Below are 23,840 nucleotides of genomic sequence, written 5' to 3' on the forward strand. Positions count from 1 at the left end.
ACGTGGGGGTGGGGTGGGATGTGCGGTGGGAGGGAGGTTCAAGAAGGAGGGGACATATGTATACTTATGGCTGATTCACACTGGTGTATGAAAGTGTTATACATCACACTGACGTATAACAACGTTATAAAGCAAACTATCCTCCAATTAAAAATATTTATTTTTTAAAAAGAGAATTACTCTCATCGTACTGGCATATCTGAGTACACTCGAGTACCTTTGTGCAGTAGAGTATCTTAGCACACTGGAGTACCTTAGAGCCACTGGCCTGGCTCAGCACCCGCTGAGTGGCAGGAAGGACACATGCAAGCCTAGAGAGCTGCAATCTGATCTCCCTGAAGTGCTAAACACAGGAAGCTGAGTCTAAGGGGGTATAATTTCCCGCCACTTCTTCTCTCTCCCCTTTTTTGTTTTTGTTTTTAATCCCCTTCTCCCATATCATTCTATACAAGCAAAGTAAGGAAAGACCCCTGTCTCTTGCTAGGTTATAAGGCCAAGCAAGAGCCAGCCATTAGGGGGCAAGGTAGAGCTGTGCCAAATCAACTCCCCCTTCCTCGCCCCTCACAAAAAACAAAATTGTGTGGTCCCCAGCAAAGTCACAGGAAAGCTTTCTAACCCAGCTCAGGTGTGGTACTGCTAACATTTTGGAATCTATACCCATCAGTATTAGTCATCTGCAAGGTCCTGAATTTTTGACTGACCACTTTCACTTAACCCAGCAGAGGAAATTTATAAACCAAGTCCACCACCACCACTAAGTTCTATAGATCATGCCCCTTCTACACCAAAATCGCCTGAGAAGCCACAGAATGAAGCCTTGGTGATAGCCCCTTACCTACCACAATGTTTGTTTTAATGGATTGTTTCCAGGTCCCTAATAACTAAAAAGGCTCATGACTGGAGCTTGTCATTGGTGTTCTTGTCTAAGTAGCCAGAGTGGTCTTGGCACTGGCCATGTCATTTATATTTTTGAGCCTCCATTTCATCAACTATAAAATAAGTTAGGTGAACAGAAAGGAAAGGCAAACGGATTTCTGCTTTACTTCATATGATCCAGTACAGTTAAATTTTCTTTTCTTTGACAAGCATTTGTTAACTTTTCTAGTAGAAAAAATTTAAAGAGTGGCTTGAAATAAATGACTTCTAACAACCCCTTCCACATATAATAACCTTAAAGTCTCAAGTTCATCCAGACCTCTAAGGTCTGTATGTGCAGCCTCCATCCTTCACGCGTGGGAAATAGTCAAGACCCCAAAGCCAACCAGTACAGCATAGGATCTGAGTTGAGGGAGCACAAGGTCTGTGTTTAGGGAGCACAGGGTCTGTGTTTAGGGAGCACAGGGTCTGTGATTAGGGAGCACAGGAGTATGAGCAAGGGCTTTCCCTCCCTGCCCAGGTAAAAAGACCAATGAGAAAGATCTCTTACTGCTACACAGCTTGCAGTTTTGTGTGCAGTTGCCACAAGAACTCAGCATGTCCAGCTTTTTCCTCTCACATTGTCATCTCAGGCTATAATAAAACTAGCTCATTGCCCCCACTGAGTCCTCATATTGATGGCCTCATGGAACTCTGACTGCTGACTACAGCACAGAAATAAGTTCTCTGGCATTCACCTAACACCATGCAAAACCCAAAAGGAAAGCTTCTCTTTTCTCAGCTTCTATCTTCCCACTCAGACCAGAATTATATGGTTTTCCCATTTCTAACCTCTGAGACCTAGGTGATGTTGGTTAAGTTCCAGTCATCTTTACATTTGTGCAGTAATTCTAGGAAAGGACTAACAGATACTGCTGAAATACTGCTGTTGTTGAAAACTCTTTGAGATTTACTCTCTTAAGAATTTTTACTTTGCTCCTGAAATCAGCCAGAGAACTGGATTTTCAGTTGACCATGGGAGGCAGAGATAGAGCTTCATCACCGATACGCCCATATAAACTCCTCCTTATCTACATCAGGCACCTTGCCCTCTTTACTAAAGTTTCCAGAATTGAGCAGTGAAGTTGAGTTTCACTTATCACAAGCAAATTACATCAACAGGTAGAGGAAGGCGAAAAGGATAAAGAAACAGCAAATCTACACTTCCAGGCTGCCGTTTCTACCTTCTTCCTCCTGCCTTCTCTTCTTTCTTGTCCACTGCCCCCCAAACATTATTTAGCTATTCTCTCTTTCATTCAACACACTTTCCGTAGGCACTAAGCCAGGTGGCAGAGATGCACCAATAAACATGGCCCATTCCCTTGAATGGGTGGAAGCTGTGTTTAGTCGCTCAGTCATGTCTGACTCTCTGTGACCCCACAGACCGTATGTAGCCTGCCAAGTTTCTCTGTCCATTGGGATTCTCCAGGCAGGCATACTGGAGTTGGTTGCCATGCCCTCCTCCAGAGGATCTTCCCAACCCAGGGACTGAACTTGGGTCTCTAGCATTGCAGGAAGATTCTTTACCATCTGAGCCACCAGGGAAGCCCAAGAATACTGGAGTGGGTAGCCTATCTCTTCTCAGGGGATCTTCCTGACCCAGGAATCGAACTGGGGTCTTCTACCTTGCAGGCTGATTCTTTACCAGCTGAGCTACCAGGGAAGCCTCTTGGTGGAGGAGAACTATCCAAAGACTTATAGAATAAGTGATAGCCTATTGCAACACCCTGAAAGTATGAAAAATTGATAATTCCAACAAATGGTGAATTGTATCAACGGAATTCGAAGCTGAATCACAATAAGACATTTATTCTGACCCTCTGTATACACTTCCTTAAAGGAAAACAGTAGATCTGCACAATGCCCACAGCAGATAGAAAAGTTAAAAGTTATTATCCGTGAAAACATAATTTTTATTCACTAATAATTGTATATGTTTTATGTTCATCTTGTTCAAAAAGAAGATTTATCAAACTTTACAGCTTCATACAACATTTTTTTAAAGTGAGGAAATCAGTGTGGAGGAAAAATAGGGGCAGGAAAAATTTGATGAAGCCGAGATAAGCCTGGCAAACAGAACACAGCCCACCAAGATACTGTATGCTGCGTGAGGGCAGACACAGACCTAGCTCTGCGCATTCTGGCAGCCAAGGGTAAAAAAGGAGAAACATGACCAGTTCCATGACTCACAGTATCCACATCAAATTTTTCATAGGACTAAAGCCTGAAGTAACCTCTCCCTAGGTCCTCCAACACTCATGTTCACATACTTCCTTTCAGAATTAAATTTCTTTAATATCAAATTTCACTTTTCACACCTTGCCTGTAACATGTATTTTAAAATAACAGATAATGTATCTTCATTATCTGCTTTAAAAGAAATAAAACTATCATTTGTATTTAGTATGCTATTGCGCATAAAGCCTCTGTGTCCAGAGAATGGCTTGTGCATCAGGCAGCAATGACAAAACACCATGGTCATTGTTTTAAGCCTTCACAAAAAAGAAGTTCACCTTGATATTTTCTTGGGCTGGAAAATCTATAGCTGTGGCCTTTCCTGACTGCATCATCTGCCATGTGTTTAAATCGTATATTTGTAGAACATGATGACTGATTCAACACAGTAAATTTTCCTGAATTTTTTGAAGACAAATTGACACTAAAAATAATCATGGGTCCAATACTTAATAGCTGGGCTGCTCAACAGCAGCAAAAGCAGCCATACCATTTATGAAGCACTTACTATACGTCCAGGGTTAGTCTATGTACTTTATATACATACCTCCAATCTTCAAAATAGTTTAAGAATGTTAGTATTAACTACATTTTACAGATGAGGGGAAAAAATGAAGATCATTAAAGTAGCAAATATTTTTGTTTTTAAATGTTGTATTATACATGTTCAAAAATTCACAAAAGTTGAGATTATAATATAATCTAACATATTCCACCAAGATACAACTAAAGATTTTCCCAAATTTCCTTTATCTACCATTTTTTTATGAAGTTTTTTATAGAAAACTCTTAGTCATATAATTTCACCCCTATATTAGTACACCATTTTTAAAAAATAAAGACAGATCCTTATTTATTCCAATGCCAAAACCAAGTCCAACAAAGTCAATGATAATCTAATAATTACTTTGGAGTCACAAGTCAAATATCCCAAATTTTCTCTAAGTCTTTTCTTAGTTGGTTTGTTCAGATTAGGATCCAAAGAAAATCCACTCATTTAGTTATTTCTCTTGAGTTTTCCACACCTCTTTTTTCCCTATCTCTGGTTGCTGTAAAAGCAAATGTCTCTTTTGAGGTGTGATTCACATATCATAAAATTCACACTTTTAAAATGTATAATCTTAATATATTCACAAGACCATGCAATCATCACACTATGAAATTCCCAACACTATGTGATTTGCAGTAAGTTTTGTCACACTAAAAAGGAACCAGCGCACATTAGCAGTTACTGCCCATCCCCTACTCCCAGGCTATGGCAACCATTAATCTACTTTCTGTCTCAATAACTTTTTCTATTCTGGACATTTCATATAAATGAAATCACAAAAGCAAATGTATTTTGAGTGTCTATCAGATTAGGTACCATTGACAGATATATATAGGTACCATAAATACATATGACATAATTCCTGTCGATAACAGATAGTCAACAAATACCAACGCATTATATTTGCCACATAAATACTACATTATGAATGCTCTAAACTCGTGGTTTTTATCTTTCACCTCACAAATATACATAGGAGAAACAAAACTCATGTATGTGACATACTAATGGGTTACCTGTATGTGACAGAAAGTCCAGTTTTCTGCTGGCCACAATTCCCACAATAACTAAGTTAACCAAAAATGGTAGTTCACCATAATGGTGGCTCACTGCCTGTCTTCCAACTCCCAGCTTCCTCTCGCTCTCAGAAAAGCATACCAGAATGCAAGTTGGAGAAACAGAGATAACATGTATTTTTACTATATCATTCACACACTTTAGCATATTATAAGGAAGGAAGTAAAGAGCTAGTGGTTAAGGGAACAGCCCCCAGAATGAGCATATTCTCCAGGGTCAGACTTGTACACCCCTTTACCACATAACAGCCATGTGACCTTCGGCAATGATTTAATCTCTAAGTCTCAGTTTCCCTGCATGTCAAATGGAGATACTAATAAGCATGACTGCTTTCAAGATTTAACACAAAACTCTTATGAAGAAAATCTGCTTACTAAATGTTGGTTAGTGACAATAATACTTATGATCATTTCACTATTTTTAACAAATCACATATGCCACTTCACAACTGACAGAGCCACTTCCGTTTGCAGCTGTCAGCATGTGTGAGACTGACCACCAGAGAGGAACGGATAAAGTAGCTCAATCATCCACACCCTGGCGTGTTAACATTGAAGGGAAATAATAACCTGAACTTGGAGAATTTGAAACTCAGAAACATTAAGATAACTGACTTGTTACTCCCCTGTCTCAAGATCCCCACCAGACCTCACCACCAACTCTATGAAGCTACTTACGGGCTGAGAGGAGCACAGCTATCAGAAGTCCGTCACCAACAGGCTTTCCTTTCCGGTATGCTGGAGACAGAAACCACTGCCCAAGACAACCTCCCTTTGCCTGTGCCTGGGCTCCCTGTCATACCCAGGATTTCTAACCCCCTACCTTGGATCTCTCTCATTTGCATGGTTACCTTTCCTTTATACTAATTATCACTATATTATTTGTTCACTATCATAAAATCATGTTTCCTGGCAATAATAGACTTAGGTAATGTTTACTGAAAGTGAAGTCTTAAGGAAGAAGATTGTATCAGTAAAATTTTATTCTTTTGCCTCATGATCCTAGGCAATACGCTTTCTCTTCAGCCTCTATCTACTCATAGGGCTCAATATGGCATGGAGAAGAGAGGATGGAGTCCTCATCCTCTTTTAGTTCAGGAGCTAAAGTGAAACAACACACAATGGGCGCTTTGGAAGCTCCACGAGAACTGCAGACATCTATTCCTTAGGGAACGTGGACCCTCTACTTTTGAGGAACAGAAAATGCCTCTGCTGCCCACAATCTGTCCCACAGCAGAGACCCAAGGGAGCTGAGTTAGGAATTACAACACTCCCAGGAATTTCCAGGGTGGCGGGGGTTGTAGAGAGGGGCACAACCCCCCTGAAGACATTCATGGCACAAAGTCAAAGAGCGAATACATAATATACACAGTCTAACTTTAGAGGGTGAGCCTTCTAGACTTGAAATAACTAGCTGGTACCTAGCCGAGGAATGAAATGCCCCCCAAATTACTACCAATTACAGCAGAATATTATGTAACATTTAAAAACAATGAGGTAAGGACATGTATACCGATGAAAATATCAAGATACAGAAGAGTATTCACATATTGTTTCTGAAAAACAAAAACAAACTAGACAGAGATACTTCAGTCTTACCAGTGGACCTCTAAAATGTAGAATTTGGAGGGCAGAGAGAAAGAAAATGGAGAATTTCCCTTTTTATTTTATATTCCTCTGAAGAACATAAAATTGTTATAAATTAATGATAAAAATGATTGCAGCCATGAAATTAATAGACACTTACTCCTTGGAAGAAAAGTTATGAGCAACCTAGATAGTATATTCAAAAGCAGAGACATTACTTTGCCGACTAAGGTCCGTCTAGTCAAGACTATGGTTTTTCCAGTAGTCATGTATGGATGTGAGAGTTGGACTGTGAAGAAAGCTGAGCACCGAAGAATTGATGCTTTTGAACTGTGGTGTTGGAGAAGACTCTTGAGAGTCCCTTGGACTGCAAGGAGATCCAACCAGTCCATTCTGAAGGAGATCAGCCCTGGGATTTCTTTGGAAGGAATGATGCTAAAGCTGAATCTCCAGTACTTTGGCCACCTCATGCGAAGAGTTGATTCATTGGGAAAGACTCTGATGCTGGAAGGGATTGGGGGCAGGAGAAGAAAGGGATGACAGAGGATGAGATGGCTGGATGGCATCACTGACTCGATGGACGCGAGTCTGAGTGAACTCCGGGAGTTACAGGGAGGCCTGGCGTGCTGCGATTCATGGGGTCACAGGGAGTCGGACACGACTGAGCGACTAAACTGAACTGAATGATAAAAACACCTGCTGGAGATTTGCCAAAATATGAAATAGTTTTTTTATCATCCTAAGTAACGTCTTTTTATAAACAATTCACCTTCTGGCATCAATATGTATCAACACACATGAACAGAAACGCCATCTAAATTAGAGAACCTGCATTATTCAAGAAGCATAAACTGCTATGTAACATAAATAGAAAAACAGATCAGCTAAATTTGATTTGACCACTTGACCAGATTAATCAGAAATTTTACCTGCAAAACATTTAAAAATCAAGAATTAAGATAATGCAAGAATAAAATGTCTTTTTCTAACTTTTTCTTTGGTCATGAGAAACAGGAAGGCAAATCACAAAACAGAAATCCATGTATCTCTTGGAAAAAGTCTGATATATTTAGGGTTTAAATCTGGTTTTCTTCTCTCAGTATGTGTTGAAAAAGCATCAGTGTTTCTTACCTGATCACAGATCAGTTCCCACTTTTTCTCATTGTCATACTGCCGCAGCAACCTGGCTTTGTCAGGGGGTAGGTTCATAGCATTCTGTAAGATAAAAAAAAAGGAAATATGTCATATCTCACAACAAGAATAACAGGCCACTCATGGGCAGGCCAAAGAATACTACTGTGGTTCTTTAATGACTTCAAGTCCTAGCATCTGATGAAACAGAAACACCCTACACAAGTCATTTAACTATCAAATTGCTTGAATAGGAGGAGACAGGCTCTGAATTCCTATGTTGGGACACTGGGGTGGTCTGCTCTGAACTACAGACTTGCATTTCAGTAAAAGTAATTACTTCTTCACTTAATAGCTGGCTCCCAGTCTTCTCAACAAAGCACCAGAGGTTATTGAGAAGGTACTGTCCCAATTTTCTTTTCCAGGCATAAGAGTCTTCCATTTTGAACAGCGGGAACTTGATTTTGTTATATCCTTATCAAAATTTGCTCCCAATTCCTTTAGAAGTACTACAGCCCCACCAGACACAGAACAGAAAACACTAAAAGAAAACTCAATGAACAGAACCATTGATAGATAACATCAACTTTGACTGACTTTGAAAGACTATGAGTAAAGGAACAGATGAAAGAAGAAAAGAAAACAATGCAACCAGTTTTTGTCCCCTCTGTGAGATGACAGCACTCCTTCATGACATAGGTTAATATCAGTAACTTCAACTCTCAGTTTAGCTGGGAAGTGGGGTTTGCAGTGAGAAATGAATCATGAGCTAAAAGATGTCCAGACCATCAGACTTCATGAAACCCTCCTCCATTAATAGAGCACACTTTCTATAGTGTTGATGGTAATTTTCCGAGGGCTTCCCCGGTGGCTCAGGCAGTAAAGAATCTGCCTGCAGTGCAGGAGACCTGGGTTTGATCCCTGGGTTGGGAAGATCCCCTGGAGGAGGGCATAGCTACTCACTCTAGTATTCTTGCCTGGAGAATTCCCATGGACAGAGGAGCCTAGAGGGCTGCAGTCCATGGGGTCCGCAAAGAGACGGACACAACTGAGCAACTAAGCACACCCAGGTACATACACATTAGTTAATGTCCCAAATAACCAATCATATACATTTTCAAGATACCCGTCTTGGGTGTGATGTGATTTCAAGATATTTGGGCATGGAGCATGGCAAAAAGAGAGAGCCCCAGAAGAAATTCCTACCTGTTCCCCTGATCCCCCTAAAGCTCCCATGCTTTAAACAACTGAGCCAAATATTCAACTAATTTCATGTACTAACTGTCCCATCTAAACCCTTGTATCAACACTCTAAATCATATCTGGCTCATAATAAATAATATAGCCCCTTGGCTGGGTCAATATTTGAGTAGACAAATGCAGAGGTCTTGAACTTATAATACTCAAACCCCTAGCTCTCTGGAGGACTTGGACTTACAGAGAAATGGTTCCCCTTGCCACCATTACTGTCTCATGTCATCCAGCAAAATAAATTTAATAGAGGCGAGGGTGGGTAATATTTCTGACTTAATAGCAGACAACTAACCTTTGATGATTTTGACTGATATAACTGAAGCATTTTCCCCAAAGCTCCATCTAGTATCCAGACTAATGCGCATAAGGAGGTAGTAGATATGTACCACTTATCAATTTGAATCTAATAACCTTTTTCAGAATATTAATTTTTTTATAACCCCAAAGCTTACAACATTATTAGAAAATCTTTAGACTCCAGAGTTTTCAATGATACTGCCAAGGTTTCTCCATAAAAATATCTAAAATTGGAAAAATATTTTCATATGGCCTATCTCTATGGAATATCTACTTGAAGTAAAACAGAAAATAACTACTTGTATTTATTTGCAATTACACTTTTATTATGTTCAACAACCACCCCTGCAATAAAGCAAAGGAGAATTCCATACATGTCTTTCTGAGGGAGCCCAACATTATTGATCATTAAATAACCAGCTCATCATTGCTTATTTGCACCCAAAAGGTAAGATTATTTCCTCTTAAACTGATTTTGACCCTCATGTTAGCGCCCCTGGGTGTGCATTAAATAAGAACAGTAAGATTATAATAAGGTAGATTAAATGAGTTTTTTTCCCCGAGTCCTTATTAACCTCTCGTGATACAAAGGGGTAACACAATGAATGCCTAAACTCCTACAAGGTGCCAAGCACTGTATGGGCACTCTGTGTACATAATTTAATTTAATCTTCATAACAAGCCCATGGGATAGATATAACTTCCCCAATTTTACAAATGAGAAAACAGGCCTAGGAGTGCTTATTCAAGGTTAGACTTCTTTACAGAAGAAAACAGGACCTAAACTTAGTCTGCTGGACTCCAAGGACAAACAATAAAAACGATAGGCCTTTTTTTTTTTTTTTTTTTTTTGGCATTGAAGTAGAATGGCAAATAACTGACTTTCTGTTAGTACTCCACAAGACAATCACGCAGAAGCAGTACGCAAATAGTGCTACGGAAATTAGATGCAGGCCCTGTTGTTACCACAAAGAGAAAGCCAAGATAATCCTTCCTGGATCGACTTTTCTTTTAATAAAACAGTCTTTCATTCAAATGTTTCTGAAGCACCACCCTAGTACAAGCACTGTGCTCCACAGCACAGTGGGGAACCTAACAGATACAGTCCCCATGGGGCATCATATTCCAATGAGATGAAGATGAAACAAACTAATCTTCTCAAACTCTGATAAGTCTTGTTAGAGATTATCAGAAGGCAACTTATAGACTTAACTATCTGCAAAGAGGGCTTTCCTGGTGGCTCAGATGGTAAAGAATCTGCCTACAATGCAGGAGACCTGGGTTTGATCCCTGGGTCGGGAAGATCCCCTGCAGAAGGCAATTCTTGCCTGAAGAATTCCATGGATAGAGAGCATGGAAAAGCTATGGTTTTTCTAGTCATCATGTATGGATGTGAGACCTGGACCACCAAAAAGGCTGAGCGCCAAAGAATTGATGCCTTCAAACTGTGGTGCTGGAAAAGACTCCTAAGAGTACCATGGACAGAAAGATCAAACCAGTCCATCCTAAAGGAAATCAACCCTGAATTTTCACTGGAAGGACTGATGCTGAAGCTGAATTCTTTGGCCACATGATGCAAAGAGCTGATTCATGGGAAAGACCCTGATGCTGGGAAAGATTAAAGGCAGGATAATAAGGGGACAACAGAGGATGAGATGGTTGGACGGCATCATTGACTCAATGGGCATGAGTTTGAGCAAACTCCTGGAGATACTGAAGGACAGGGAAGCCTGGCATGCTGAAGTCTATGGGGTCGCAAACAGACAGACATGACTGAGCAACTGAACATCTGGAAGAACTTCCTAAGGAAAAGATAACAATTAAGATAAGTTTCAGAAATGAGAAAAGGTGAGTCAGGTAAAGAGTGGATGGCAGTATTCTAGGCAGAGAAAACAGGGGAAAGATGCTAAGGTAAGGAACAGTTGGATAAATCAAAGCTGAAAGTGAGTCAGCATGGCTGGAGAGAAAACAAAAGAGGAAATGAGGGAAAAATAAAGTTGGAGAGGTGAGTCACGGCTAGGTCATGTCCAGCCACGTAGGACTGGAGTCAATACTTTTCCTTTGCTCTAAAGTGCAATGAGAAACCAGTGAAGGCTTGTAAGCATGAGATGACATAATCAGGTTATGTTTTACAAAGATTATCATGGGTGCTTTATGGACAACTGATTAGAAACAGCACAAATGGAAACAGGGGAACCAGTTGAGAGTAGTTCAAATGAACAGCAGCAGCCAGGACAGTAGTTCGAATGAATGCCAGCAGGCTGGGACAAGGTGAGATCTCGACTGAAGCAGGTGGATAGATGTCAGAAACAGTATGTGAAACTGACTGGATAGACTTAAGGGCTGAGGGAGAATGTTGAGTGTTAATACCTGGTTTCTACCTTAAGTCACTAGGTGAACGGTGGTCTGTTTAAGAGGGGCACACTGCAAAGGTGGCACAGAGGCGGTGAAGAACAAGATTTCTAAATGGCCCTAACTGGTTAGGTATATGATAGCTATGAAACATCCATGAAAACACTCAAGCAATCAGGCAGATGTACAGTTCTCAAGGTCAGAAGAAAGGTCTGCATCTTTCTGAATGAGAAGAGTTCTGAGAACTTTGAACCTGAGAACTAATTATCATCAGCACCCACACATAAAAACATATACTCGGTAATCATTCACCAAGCATTTAAAATCAACTCTTAAACAGGTCAAGCCTCTGAGCAGTTCAGGTATACATTACCCAGCTTAATAAATCTACAACGACTGTGAGGAAGCAGCTCCATTTAAAATCAGACCCTCCACAGAGGCCTGGTTAAAGTTCAGGGATGTTGTGATTAGCTGGCAAGAACTGCCCTTAGACTTTCTGAGAATACATTCATTCCTTTTGAGCTGTATAGGGAAGGCCTTGGGAATCCAAGCTAAATGTTTGTACAGGTAACTCCCGAGAGCCCAAGCTATTTTCTGAGGAACCTGATGTGAAGAGTCCACTCATTAGAAAAGACCCTGATGCTGGGAAAAATCGAGGGCAGGAAGAGAAGGGGACAACAGAGGATGAGATGGTTGGATGACTTCATTGACTCAATGGATGTGAGTTTGGCAAACTCTGGGAGATAGAGAAGGACAAGCAGGCCTGGGGTTGCAGAGAGTCTTAACATAACTTAGCTACTGAACAACACTGGCAATCTCTCCAGGCTCCACTACTGCCTGTATAAAAATGTACTGCCCTTCTATTCGGCAGAAAATGTACAACTTCCTAGACCCTGCAACAACTCAACCTCATATATACTTAGTGATATCTCAACACAGAGCACTCCTTCCCTCCACAGATTCAACTTATACGTATGTACTAGGCTTTGACCACACGCCAGTGTACCTGCCCTGCAGGCACAGGAGGAAATTCAGTCATGAAGCTGCTGTGCTCAAGTACATGCCAAAGGTCCACTGAAGAGAGATGATCAGTTCAGTTCAGTTGCTCAGTCGTGTCCGACTCTTTGCGACCCCATGGACTACAGCACACCAGGCATCCCTGTCCATCACCAAGACATATGATATCTGAGTTGAAATATCTAGTGGATATTAATCCTTTATTTTCTAGATTGCACAAGTTTCTAGCTCAAATTAATCAGATCATTCAAGGGCATTTTTTTCCCTGTAAGGAATGTCCCTTTCTATTCCACCTGGCAAATTTTAAGAATCAGCTCAAATATCATTTACCATTAGAACCTTCTCCCAACTTCTCCAAGAGGATATACCCTCTGGTTGGGCTCTGACAACACTGTATATATCTCTCCTTTACAGCACCACACACACTGTGCCATAATCATGTTAGCCTACCTAAATCACCCCCCAACTAAGTTCTTCAGGGATAATTTCCTTATCAGATACAGTACAAGGCAAACAGGAGGCACTCGACACGCTGCTGAATCAATGAAAAGCAAGCTAACTCAATCATACTATTCAGTCTGACAATATCTTCACTGATTTAGCATTTATGCTTTAGCTACTGACAAAGTCTACAAACGAAAGAGCCTTTTTTCTTATAAAAGCTCAATGATAATGTCTATTACTTATTAGAATTCATGGGGTAACAAATCAAGTTCAATTCTAGCAACATTTCCTTGAAAAGAAAAATATTTTACACATCCTTCTGCCACATATAATAAACATGGAACCTGAACTTTGTTTTGGTCTTGTTGCCAGTAGATTCAAATCAGTATCAACTATAATAATTAGTCTAATCCAAAAGTTACTTAGGGGCTTCCCAGGTGGCACAGTGGTATAGAATCCGCCTTCCTATGTAGGAGATACAGGTTCGATCCCTGGGTTGGGAAGGTCCCCTGGAGAAGGAAATGGCAACCCACTCCAGTATTCTTGCCTGGACAATCCCATGGACAGAGGGGCCTGGCGGGCTACAGTGCACAGGACTTGCAGAGTTGGATATGACTTAGCAACTAAATGACAAACAAAAGGGGTAGTTACCTTTATGGTCTATATTGTTTTTAATTCACTTTCCATCTCAGAATATTTTAAAAATGGAAGATTTAATAACTAGATAACAACACATATGCAAGTTTCTGGGTATTTCATGGAGAAATTATGATTAAGAGAGTCTATAAGAGTCTATATGTTAGAAGTGATACTTAGAGATTATCATATACAACACAGAGAAGAATGAAAGTACCCAAACCATTCAGAATCAGATAAACCCAAGCCTTAGGAATAGAGTTTTCTGGTCTCAGCTCTTGCCCTGGATTCATGAGAACAACAAAACCTTGCAAAAGATCCTCTTTTTCCCTGATATCTTCAAGGCTCCTGTTGAGAAATCCACGGAAACATGCATACACAGGAGTGAAAGTAAATTATGTCAAATACACCTTACGTAATATACTTTTGTTCTTATAATCTCTAAATTAAAGCTTTCAAGTATTAAGTCACCAGATTTTAAACAGAAACTCTGCTATTACACAACCACCTGCATACACTTCATAAGCAGCAGTGCTCATGGAAGTAGGGAAAAGATGTTACTAGAGAAAAGGCTAAGACAATCACTGACAGTTGTTGAATGATAAAGGTACAAACATTCTACAGCAACTTAAAAGAAGGAACCATTGCATTTCTTTGAATATGGGGTAAAAAAAAAAAACATATAATAGAAAATTTGCTTTTTTTTTTAACCATGTGTAAGTGTACAGTTCAGTGGTATAGTCACAGTTGGAACTGGACTAGCTAGACCTCAACCCAGACTTGTATCACGTATTATTGGTGATGTTGACCCACACAACTTGAATCAAAAAGCAAAGTTGAAAAAGCCAGTAAATGAAATTCAAAAACTGAAGATCAGAATCCAGTCAGAATCAAAGCTCAGTTCAGTTCAGTCACTCAGTCGTGTCCGATTCTTTGCAACCCCATGAATTGCAGCACGCCAGGCCTCCCTGTCCATCACCAACTCCCGGAGTTCACTCAAACTTAGGTCCATCGAGTCAGTGATGCCATCCAGCCATCTCATCCTCTGTCATCCCCTTCTCCTCCTGCCCCCAATCCCTCCCAGAATCAGAGTCTTTTCCACTGAGTCAACTCTTCGCATGAGGTGGCCAAAGTACTGGAGTTTCAGCTTCAGCATCATTCCGTCCAAAGAAATCCCAGGGCTGATCTTCAGAATGGACTGACTGGATCGCCTTGCAGTCCAAGGGACTCTCAAGAGTCTTCTCCAACACCATAGTTCAAAAGCATCAATTCTTCGGTGCTCAGCTTTCTTCACAGTCCAACTCTACATCCATACATGACCACTGGAAAAACCATAGCCTTGACTACATGGACCTTTGTTGACAAAGTAATGTCTCTGCTTTTGAATGTGCTATCTAGGTTGGTCATAACTTTCCTTCCAAGGAGTAAGCATCTTTTAATTTCATGGCTGCAGTCACCATCTGCAGTGATTTTGGAGCCCCCCAAAATAAAGTCTGACACTGTTTCCCCATCTATTTCCCATGAAGTGATGGGACCAGATGCCATGATCTTTGTTTTCTGAATGTTGAGTTTTAAGCCAACTTTTTCACTCTCCTCTTTCACTTTTATCAAGAGGCTTTTTAGTTCCTTTTCACTTTCTGCCATAAGGGTGGTGTCATCTGCATATCTGAGGTGATTGATATTTCTCCCGGCAATCTTGATTCCAGCTTGTGCTTCCTCCAGCCCAGCGTTTCTCATGATGTACTCTGCATATAAATTAAATAAGCAGGATGACAATATACAGCCTTGACGTACTCCTTTCACTATTTGGAACCAGTCTGTTGTTCCATGTCCAGTTCTACTGTTGATTCCTGACCTGCATACAGGTTTCTCAAGAGGCAGGTCAGGTGGTCTGGTATTCCCATCTCTTTCAAAATTTTCCACAGTTTATTGTGATCCACACAGTCAAAGGCTTTGGCATAGTCAATAAAGCAGAAATAGATGTTTTCTGGAACTCTCTTGCTTTGTCCATGATCCAGCGGATGTTGGCAATTTCATCTTAGGTTCCTCTGCCTTTTCTAAAACCAGCTTGAACATCAGGGAGTTCACAGTTCATGTATTGCTGAAGCCTGGCTTGGAGAATTTTGAGCAGTACTTTACTAGTGTGTGAGATGAGTGCAATTGTGTGGTAGTTTGAGCATTCTTTGGCATTGCCTTTCTTTGGGATTGGAATGAAAACTGACCTTTTCCAGTCCTGAGGCCACTGCTGAGTTTTCCAAATTTGTTGGCATATTGAGTGCAGCACTTTCACAGCATCATCTTTCAGGATTTGAAATAGCTCAACTGGAATTCCATCACCTCCACTAGCTTTGTTTGTAATGATGCTTTCTAAGGCCCACTTGACTTCACCTTCCAGGATGTCTGGCTCTAGGTGAGTGATCATACCATCGTGATTATATGGGTCATGAAGATCTTTTTTGTACAGTTCTTCTGTGTATTCTTGCCACCTCTTCTTAATATCTTCTGCTTCTGTTAGGTCCAGACCATTTCTGTCCTTTATCGAGCCCATCTTTGCATGAAATGTTCCCTTGGTGTCTCTAATTTTCTTGAAGAGATCTCTAGTCTTTCCCATTCTGTTCTTTTCCTCTATTTCTTTGCATTGAATGCTGAGGAAGGCTTTCTTATCTCTTCTTGCTATTCTTTGGAACTCTGCATTCAGATGCCTGTATCTTTCCTTTTCTCCTTTGCTTTTCACCTCTCTTCTTTTCACAGCTATTTGTAAGGCCTCCCCAGACAGCCATTTTGCTTTTTTGCATTTCTTTTCCATGGGGATGGTTTTGATCCCTGTCTCCTGTACAATGTCCCAAACCTCCATCCATAGTTCACCAGGCACTCTATCAGATCTAGTCCCTTAAATCTATTTCTCAGAATCAAAGCTAAAGGGTTAAAATCAACAAGATGGACCATTTATTAATGGTCTGATACATCTCCAGCCCTTAGGCTCTTTGCCTTCATTATCCAATTTAATCTACTTTAAAATCCTGACAAGCAGGTATTATCTTCTCCATTTAACAGAGAAGGAAACTGAAGGGCGAGGCGGCTAAGTAGCTCTTCCATGCAGGAGATAGGTGACAGATTCCAAGGCTCAAAAAAGAGGTCTATATGATCACCCTCTTTCCATGACACTTGAGCTATAATGTTTCTAAAATCTGACCTCAGTGAACCAATTCAACAATCCTACCTGAATACCAGAGACATCGTCATTATGTGCGAGAGTAAGGTGAAAATGCACAGATTTATCACTATTTTTAATAAGCTATTAACATTTTCAGACAAAATATTGGCACTTTAATAGAATTCTTCAATTTCTTTAAAAATATGATATAAACTAGAAACCCTTCCCCCCAAAAAAGTTACTCGGTCAAATCTTTAGCTAGCCAGGTACTGTGTCAATTCAACAATTACCTTCTAAACCCTGTTAAATATCAAATGAAGGCAGAGATACATATATAAGGTACACTTGCACTTCAATGACCCAAAAGAGAAGATAAATCCACAACACACAACTGAACATGTTATGTAATATAGCCAAGCCGCAGAGAAAAAGCCATTACTTTTTGTTAAGGAAAGCAAGAAACGCTATGGACTGATCTTGGGTGTGTGGGGAGAGCATAAAGAATGCCATTTAATGGCATAATCTGGTTTTTAACATTTGGCCTCTGAAGATGGGTCACGTGGGTTGCAGTCCTAACTCCGCCACTCATGAATAGGTAATCTCAGGTACATTATTTAAACTAAACCTCAGCTTCCTCACTTAAAAAAAAAGCGAGATGGTGGTGGTGATAATGATGAGAAGGATGATGGTGGTAGTAATGCTACTACCCACCTCATGAAGTGTGGGGAAAATCAAATTGGATAATGCTTACACCTAACAGAGAGTAAGTACATGGAAAGCACTCCTTAGATCTTATCATTCTCCTTGTTTCAGGTGAATAGAAGCATGAATACAAAAGGCAGAGGACTGTGAACTACACAGAACAGATCAGAGGATAAGGAGTGGGTCATGTTAGACCAGGTTAGAAAGGCAGGGCCCTGGACACAGCACAGAATTTCAAACTTACTAGACAGGCAATGGTAAGTCATCAGCCAAGGAAATGTCTTAACAAAAAAAAAAAAAAAGCCAGGTGTGGGGTCCTCAACTCAACTCACATTAAGTAAAGGGTTGTTCCTCCTCTGTTAATTCTTCCCAGATCACCATTTTTCCTTGTATTATTATTGGGACATCAAGTTGAGTCACCTGATGTTGAATAATGCATCAATTCTCCTATGAGTTCACTTAGAATTGCAACATCTGGGTGGTTGCAAATTCAATAAGTGACCCGCCCCTCTGTTCAGCTAACCTCAAAGGCATTTCCTTCCTTGCCCTCTATTCTTGTTCCAAACAACTACCTGACATCCTAAATTTTAATATCCTCCTAGCCTAGAGGATGCTGCTGAAATATAGCCCACTTCTTTCCTGGCACAGGTCTCCTCCGGCAGCTAGCCAAATAATTCCCCAAAGCGAATCATCAGTCAGTCATCTTTCACTGTCACTGTTATTCTTATTTAATCATTGAGGTATTAACATCATTCCCTTGCCAGTGAAGCCCACAGTAGGAGAAATTGGTCTGCTCCTGGTCTAGTTACATCTTCAGAATGAAATCTGACTGGAGAGCTGTCCTTTCCAGGGAAGCTGTGAGAATGAGACAGCTCCCCAGTCTCCCATTCACAATTTTAGTTACAGCCCATTTTCTTGGAAGGTTTTCTTTAAGGACTGAGCTAAATAAAAAGGACTCCTCCATAACTTTTTATAGTCTAAGAAGTACAGAACTAGAACACAAGCTTGTGATATTTTAGTCTTCTGTTTTTTTCAGAGGTGGCCAAACTGACTCCAAAAATGAAGGCTGTGTTCAAGTTTATTTAACTGGTTATTACCAGACAGAAAAAAAATCTGGGCCAACATGTCTTCTACTCATTTTCCACTATCAAGAACGAAAGCCCACTTATATCTGTTGTGTAAGTGAGTATATGCACATATATTTTAGAAAATCCAATAAGATAATGTATGTAGAGCAGTTAGCACAAAGCCCTCCATTCAGTACATGTTGGATATTGCTGTGTGGGTGCTCAGTGGCTATGTCATGTCCGACTCTTTGTGACCCTACGCGCTGAAGCCTGGTGGGCTCTTCTGTCCATGAGATTTCCCAGGCAAGAGCACTGGAGTGGACTGCCATTTCCTGCTCCATGGTATCTTCCATACTGCTTCTAAGTCGCTCAGTCGTGTCCGACTGTGTGCGACCCCATGGACTGCAGCCCACCAGGCTCCTCCGTCCATGAGATTTTCCAGGCAAGAGTACTGGAGTGGGTTGCCATTGCCTTCTCCGGGGATCTTCCCTACCCAGGGATCAAACTCAAGCCCCCTGTCCTGTGTCTCCTGCATCGGCAGGAGGATTCTTTACCACTCAGAGCCATCTGAGGAGCCTGTGACATTGTTCCTCTTGCTATTATCATTTTAAAGAATACATGGAATTACTATTATGCTCCCCTCCTACTTAGTAAGCCTCCCTCCTTCCTGACTACACAAGTTTCCTTATACCACAACAGTAAGTGCCAGCACTGTCTCCACCATTCTTCCTGACTTGGGGCTTTATAGTCAGAAAACAATTCATTTTATCTGTAAAATTATAAACCTGTACAAACTTCCATATTTGTTTTTACCAATAAACACAAATTAAAACCAAAAACTTAACAAAGTTGCTTGCAAATTAACTGGTTTATTTTGTTTGGGGGGCCATGCTGTGTAGCTTGTTGTTGCTATTTAGTCACTGTTGGGTCTGACTCTTTTACGACCCCAAGGACTGTAGCCCACCAGGCTTCTGTATCCATGGGATTCTCCAGGCAAGAATACTAGAGTGGGTCGCATGCCCTCCTGAAGGGGATCTTCCGTATCCAGAGATCGTACTTGAGTCTCCTGCACTGGCAGGTGGATTCTTTACCACCAAGCCACCAGGGAAGCCTGGCGGGTACTTTAAAAGGTATTAATTCCCTGACCAGGGATGGAACCGGGGCCCCTTGCAGTGAAGTGTGGAGTGCTAACCATTGCACAACCAAAGAATTCCCATACTTTAATCACACTTTCACTACTCTTTGCAAATGGGAATGAAGACGGTTGATTGTGTATATATATACATTTATATTATTTTATTTAATTGCATGGCCAGAGCATCATGAATACGGGTAACGTGGATGGAGGAGTCCATGCTGCCTACAGAATAGGAGGGCAGAGCTATAGTCGTCAACGCCAAGTTTTCCCATGGCTCCTTTTTCTGCTACTCCCTATACCACTAGCTTAAGTGAGTCAACATCCCAAGAGGCCAAAACCACATACCCCTCCTCTGGCCATCATGCCAGCTCCTGAAATACAGATTCTTGACAGTTGGAACCATAAAGAAGGCTGAGCACCAAAAACTTGATGCTTTCAAACTGTGGTGCTGCAGAAAATTCTTCAGAGTCCCTTGAACAGCAAGGGGATCAAACCAGTTAATCCTAAAAGAAATCAATCCTGAATATTCATTGGAAGGACTGATGCTGAAGTGCCAATAACTGGCCACCTGATGCAAAGAGCCAACTCATTAGAAAAGACTCTGATGCTGGGAAAGATTGAGGGCAGGAGGAAAAGTAGAGGACAGAAAATGAGATGGTTGGATGGCATCATTGAATCAATGAACATGAGTTTGAGCAAACTATGGGAGATAGTGAAGGACAGGGAAGCCTGTCATGCTGGAGTTTCTGGGGCTGCAAAGAGTTGGACACGACTGAGTGATTGAACAACAACCATATTTAAACAGAAAGGGAATAAATGGAAAGAAACATTCAATCTCTTTCAAACCTCATATCTGATTTCCTTTGGAGACCTGATGTCTGATTCCTTGACATGCTCTGGAACTCAAACAGTTGTTTACCATCTGTCTGCCAATTGCTATTCCAAGAGCAGTGTCCACCTGCACACACTTGTGTAATCAGATGGGAAGTTACACAAGAGGCCACATTTAATGCTTAATTGTCAATCATTTGACAATAGGAGAGCAAATACATTCACATGCTATGTTTGCTGGCACAGAGTCAAAATCCAATGAATGGGTTCTAGACTTTGGATAAATGTTAACATCCTCTGACATAAAATTCTCTGTGTAAAAACATTTTGAGAATTGAAGATACCAAGTTCAAATTAACTACAACATATTAGATAGCTGAATTCCATCACAATTAAGGCAGACACATGAAACAGTTGATAAAACATTCATGAGTTAAGTAAACACTCCCAATGTACCAGCCAAAACAATATCTCCTGATGTTTGGTACATGGCATTTTAGATTTTACACATGTACTGCAAAACAATTATGACATTAAATAATGGAATTTTTATTAAACAGCTGAACTAAATCATATATTACAAACGAACTCTCAGATACCTGAGTAAGCGGTATCTCTTGTTGGGGGTGTAGGTTTTCGATCTTCACTGTTCCTATCTAGGAGAATATAAAATAAAATCCAAGCCACTGGAATTATCCCTGGTTTTATGTTCTCACCATACAGTGACATGTTCAAGGCATAAAGCGCTACCTAAATGCATGATCTGGTCTCAGACTAAAATGAGGAAAAATGGTCACATTTGGATTGCATGTACCAGGCAGAGCTAAACAAGAATCAAACACCTTTCAGGGAAAGCAAACACCTACAGTTACAGAGAATGTGTTTGGGGAAGCAGGCCCCAGGGTTTGCACGTCTCGGTTCTAAGTGCTAGACATGGTGTGTGCAAGAAAAAAGGAGGAAAAAGCACACAAGCAAGAGAGAGATGACAAAGAGAAGGGGCAGGGCTGGGGAGGATCCGACTGCACTGAAGCCCTGTGCTTCTCAGCTGAGTAAACCACAACAGTGACCCTGGCTGCTGAACTCAGCACACCCCCTCAACAATGTTCTGGATGTAAACACTTTTCTGTTTCCTACATAGCAGTGTTCTGCTTCTCCAAGAGAGCTACAAGTATTTGGGAAAATGCCAGAATAGGACAATGGCCATTTAATCTGCATTCTTACGTTCTGTAACAACTCTACTCTCCTGACAGCAGATTGACCATACCCAGGTCACCATGAACCAATTTATCCTACTGCAAAGTAAACTTCAAGTTCAAGTCCTAAGGTTCCCAGGGGTAAAGCAATACAGTTCATCCAGGAACCTCCACCCAAAGAAGTAGCCAACTTGGAGTGCAACTCTGATTTGGATTTGTCTTCTTCCAGAGAGAAATTCAACTCTACATGAACTCCAGTGTACATGAACCACTGCTGGATATTAGGCTTTAAGAAGTGACAGGACCAAGAGAACATTCAATTTGTGACTTAAAAACTACCTAGTACTTACTTTACTTCCTAAATGAATTTTTTTTTGCAGTGAAGTCTTATTTTTAGAATACAATTTAATCTTCATATGTTTAGAAAATAAGAAAATACAGACAAGTATAACAAAAAATAATAATAACCACCTTTCCCACTGTCCAAATGTTATCACCATTAACCCTGTAGAATGTAGACCTAAATGAACTGTTATAAGCCAATCCTGAAACCTAGCCCTTCACACACATCCCTAGCTTGGGGGTCTGCAGGCCTCTGTGGCTGCAGTGCTCCGTCCTAACTAGCAGGCCCACTGACAAATACGTCTATTCATCTACCCCTTCTCCTCTGTACATATATTTATAAATGGTAAGCACAATATATTCTCTGTCATTCCACATGGTTGGCCAATAAAGACATTGTTTAATAGAGAGGTGCCGCACATACCATGCATGATTTTAAAATGAATAGGATTTATCAAAATATATTAACACAAAAGCCATATTATCATAACTTAATCTTTCTTTAATGACTCTGAGAAAGACTCTTTAAAATTTTTACAATGTTTTCTGGTCATCCCTATGGATTACAACGATAAGCTTTGTGGCTGGAATGACTGAGACCTAGGTTCAAATTCCAGTTACTAGCAATTCATCTTGGCACGTAACAAAATTCTCTAAGTATCAGCATCCTTTTCTGAAAACGAGGACAAAAGAACCTCCCTGCTAGGATCACCATGAAATACATGTACCCCTCACAGCAGGAGATCCAGGGACAGCAGTGTGGTATCTACAGGAGAAGTTGTGACTGGAGACAAATATTCTGGCCTTCAGAGTTTTTAAAAAAAAAAAACAGAACTTGAGTTTATATCCTAGATGTGAACCTCCTTGCTGTATGTTCACTAGCAAGACACTTAACTTTCTTAAAATTATAATTGTATTTATTTATTTTTGGCTGTGCTGGGTCTCTGTGTGGGCTTTTCTCTAGTTGTGGTGAGCAGGGGCTACTCTATTTGCAATGGGCAGGCCTCTTTAGTTACGGAGCATGCGCTCTAGAGTGCATGAGCTTCAGTAGTCACTGCTCCCGGGCTTTAAAGCACAAGCTCAATAGGGATGGAGCACGGGATTAGTTGTTCTGTGGCATGTGGGATCTTCCCCAGATCAGGAACTGAACCCATATCTCCTTCACTGGCAGGCAAATTCTTTACCACTGAGCCATCAGGAAAGCCCTTAATTGTTTTTCTCTTTAATTTCCTTGCTTGTAAAATAAGGATGCTATCTACTCCAGGGGTATTTCCAGAGGAGCCTGACAGGAGAGGCTTTAAAAAGTAGGGTGGCTATGAGAAGTAAACATCAGATGGGTGAACACACGTGAAATGTGGCAATAAGCTCAGGGAATGACAGAATAAGGACTCAAGGGACTTGCTGCTATGTGTATCAGAATCCAACACAACTAAATTCAAGGAGCAGGGCAGGGGAGATGAGAGCATCTTACCCTCTTAAACATAATGTCTTTGAGAGCTTCGCAACACACCTGAAAGAATTTCTGGCACTCTAGATACAATGCATTTTAGCTAATAGCCCAAACAATGAACCTAAGAGACATGTCCGTATTTGTGGTTCCCAAACTGGGTACCAAGGCATCCCAACTATGAAAATCCCAGAGGGAAACTGCAGGATTATTTAAAATTTTTGAAAAAAGGAACAAAACTCAAAATCCACTGTCACCACTACAACCCTGAAGTAGTTTCCAGCTTTTAATTGCACTATATTCCTTTCCATAATGCGTACTTCTGCCAAGGTGATCTTCTTTTAGCAGGTGGTGTGACAGAGAGCAAATCATGAGGAAAAAATTCAGCAGGAAATGACTGACAGTATCAAATCTGAATTCAAAGTTAGATAAATCATGCAGTGTCCTATAGGTATTACATCAAATTTATATG

The 23,840-nt window shown here is 40.7% G+C and overlaps 1 protein-coding gene across 1 annotated transcript in view; it reads right to left on the reverse strand.

The window, feature by feature from the left end:
• The window catches only part of FMNL2 (formin like 2), a 323,348-nt gene that overhangs the window by 125,539 nt on the left and 173,969 nt on the right, over positions 1–23,840 (reverse strand). The window contains exon 2 of the mRNA XM_052660187.1: positions 7,495–7,578. Coding sequence (XP_052516147.1) covers positions 7,495–7,578 — 84 coding nt within the window. The remainder of the gene's footprint in view (positions 1–7,494; positions 7,579–23,840) is intronic.

This window comes from Budorcas taxicolor, chromosome 2 (assembly GCF_023091745.1).
Source record: "Budorcas taxicolor isolate Tak-1 chromosome 2, Takin1.1, whole genome shotgun sequence".
In the NCBI taxonomy this organism is placed as follows: Eukaryota; Metazoa; Chordata; class Mammalia; order Artiodactyla; family Bovidae; genus Budorcas; species Budorcas taxicolor.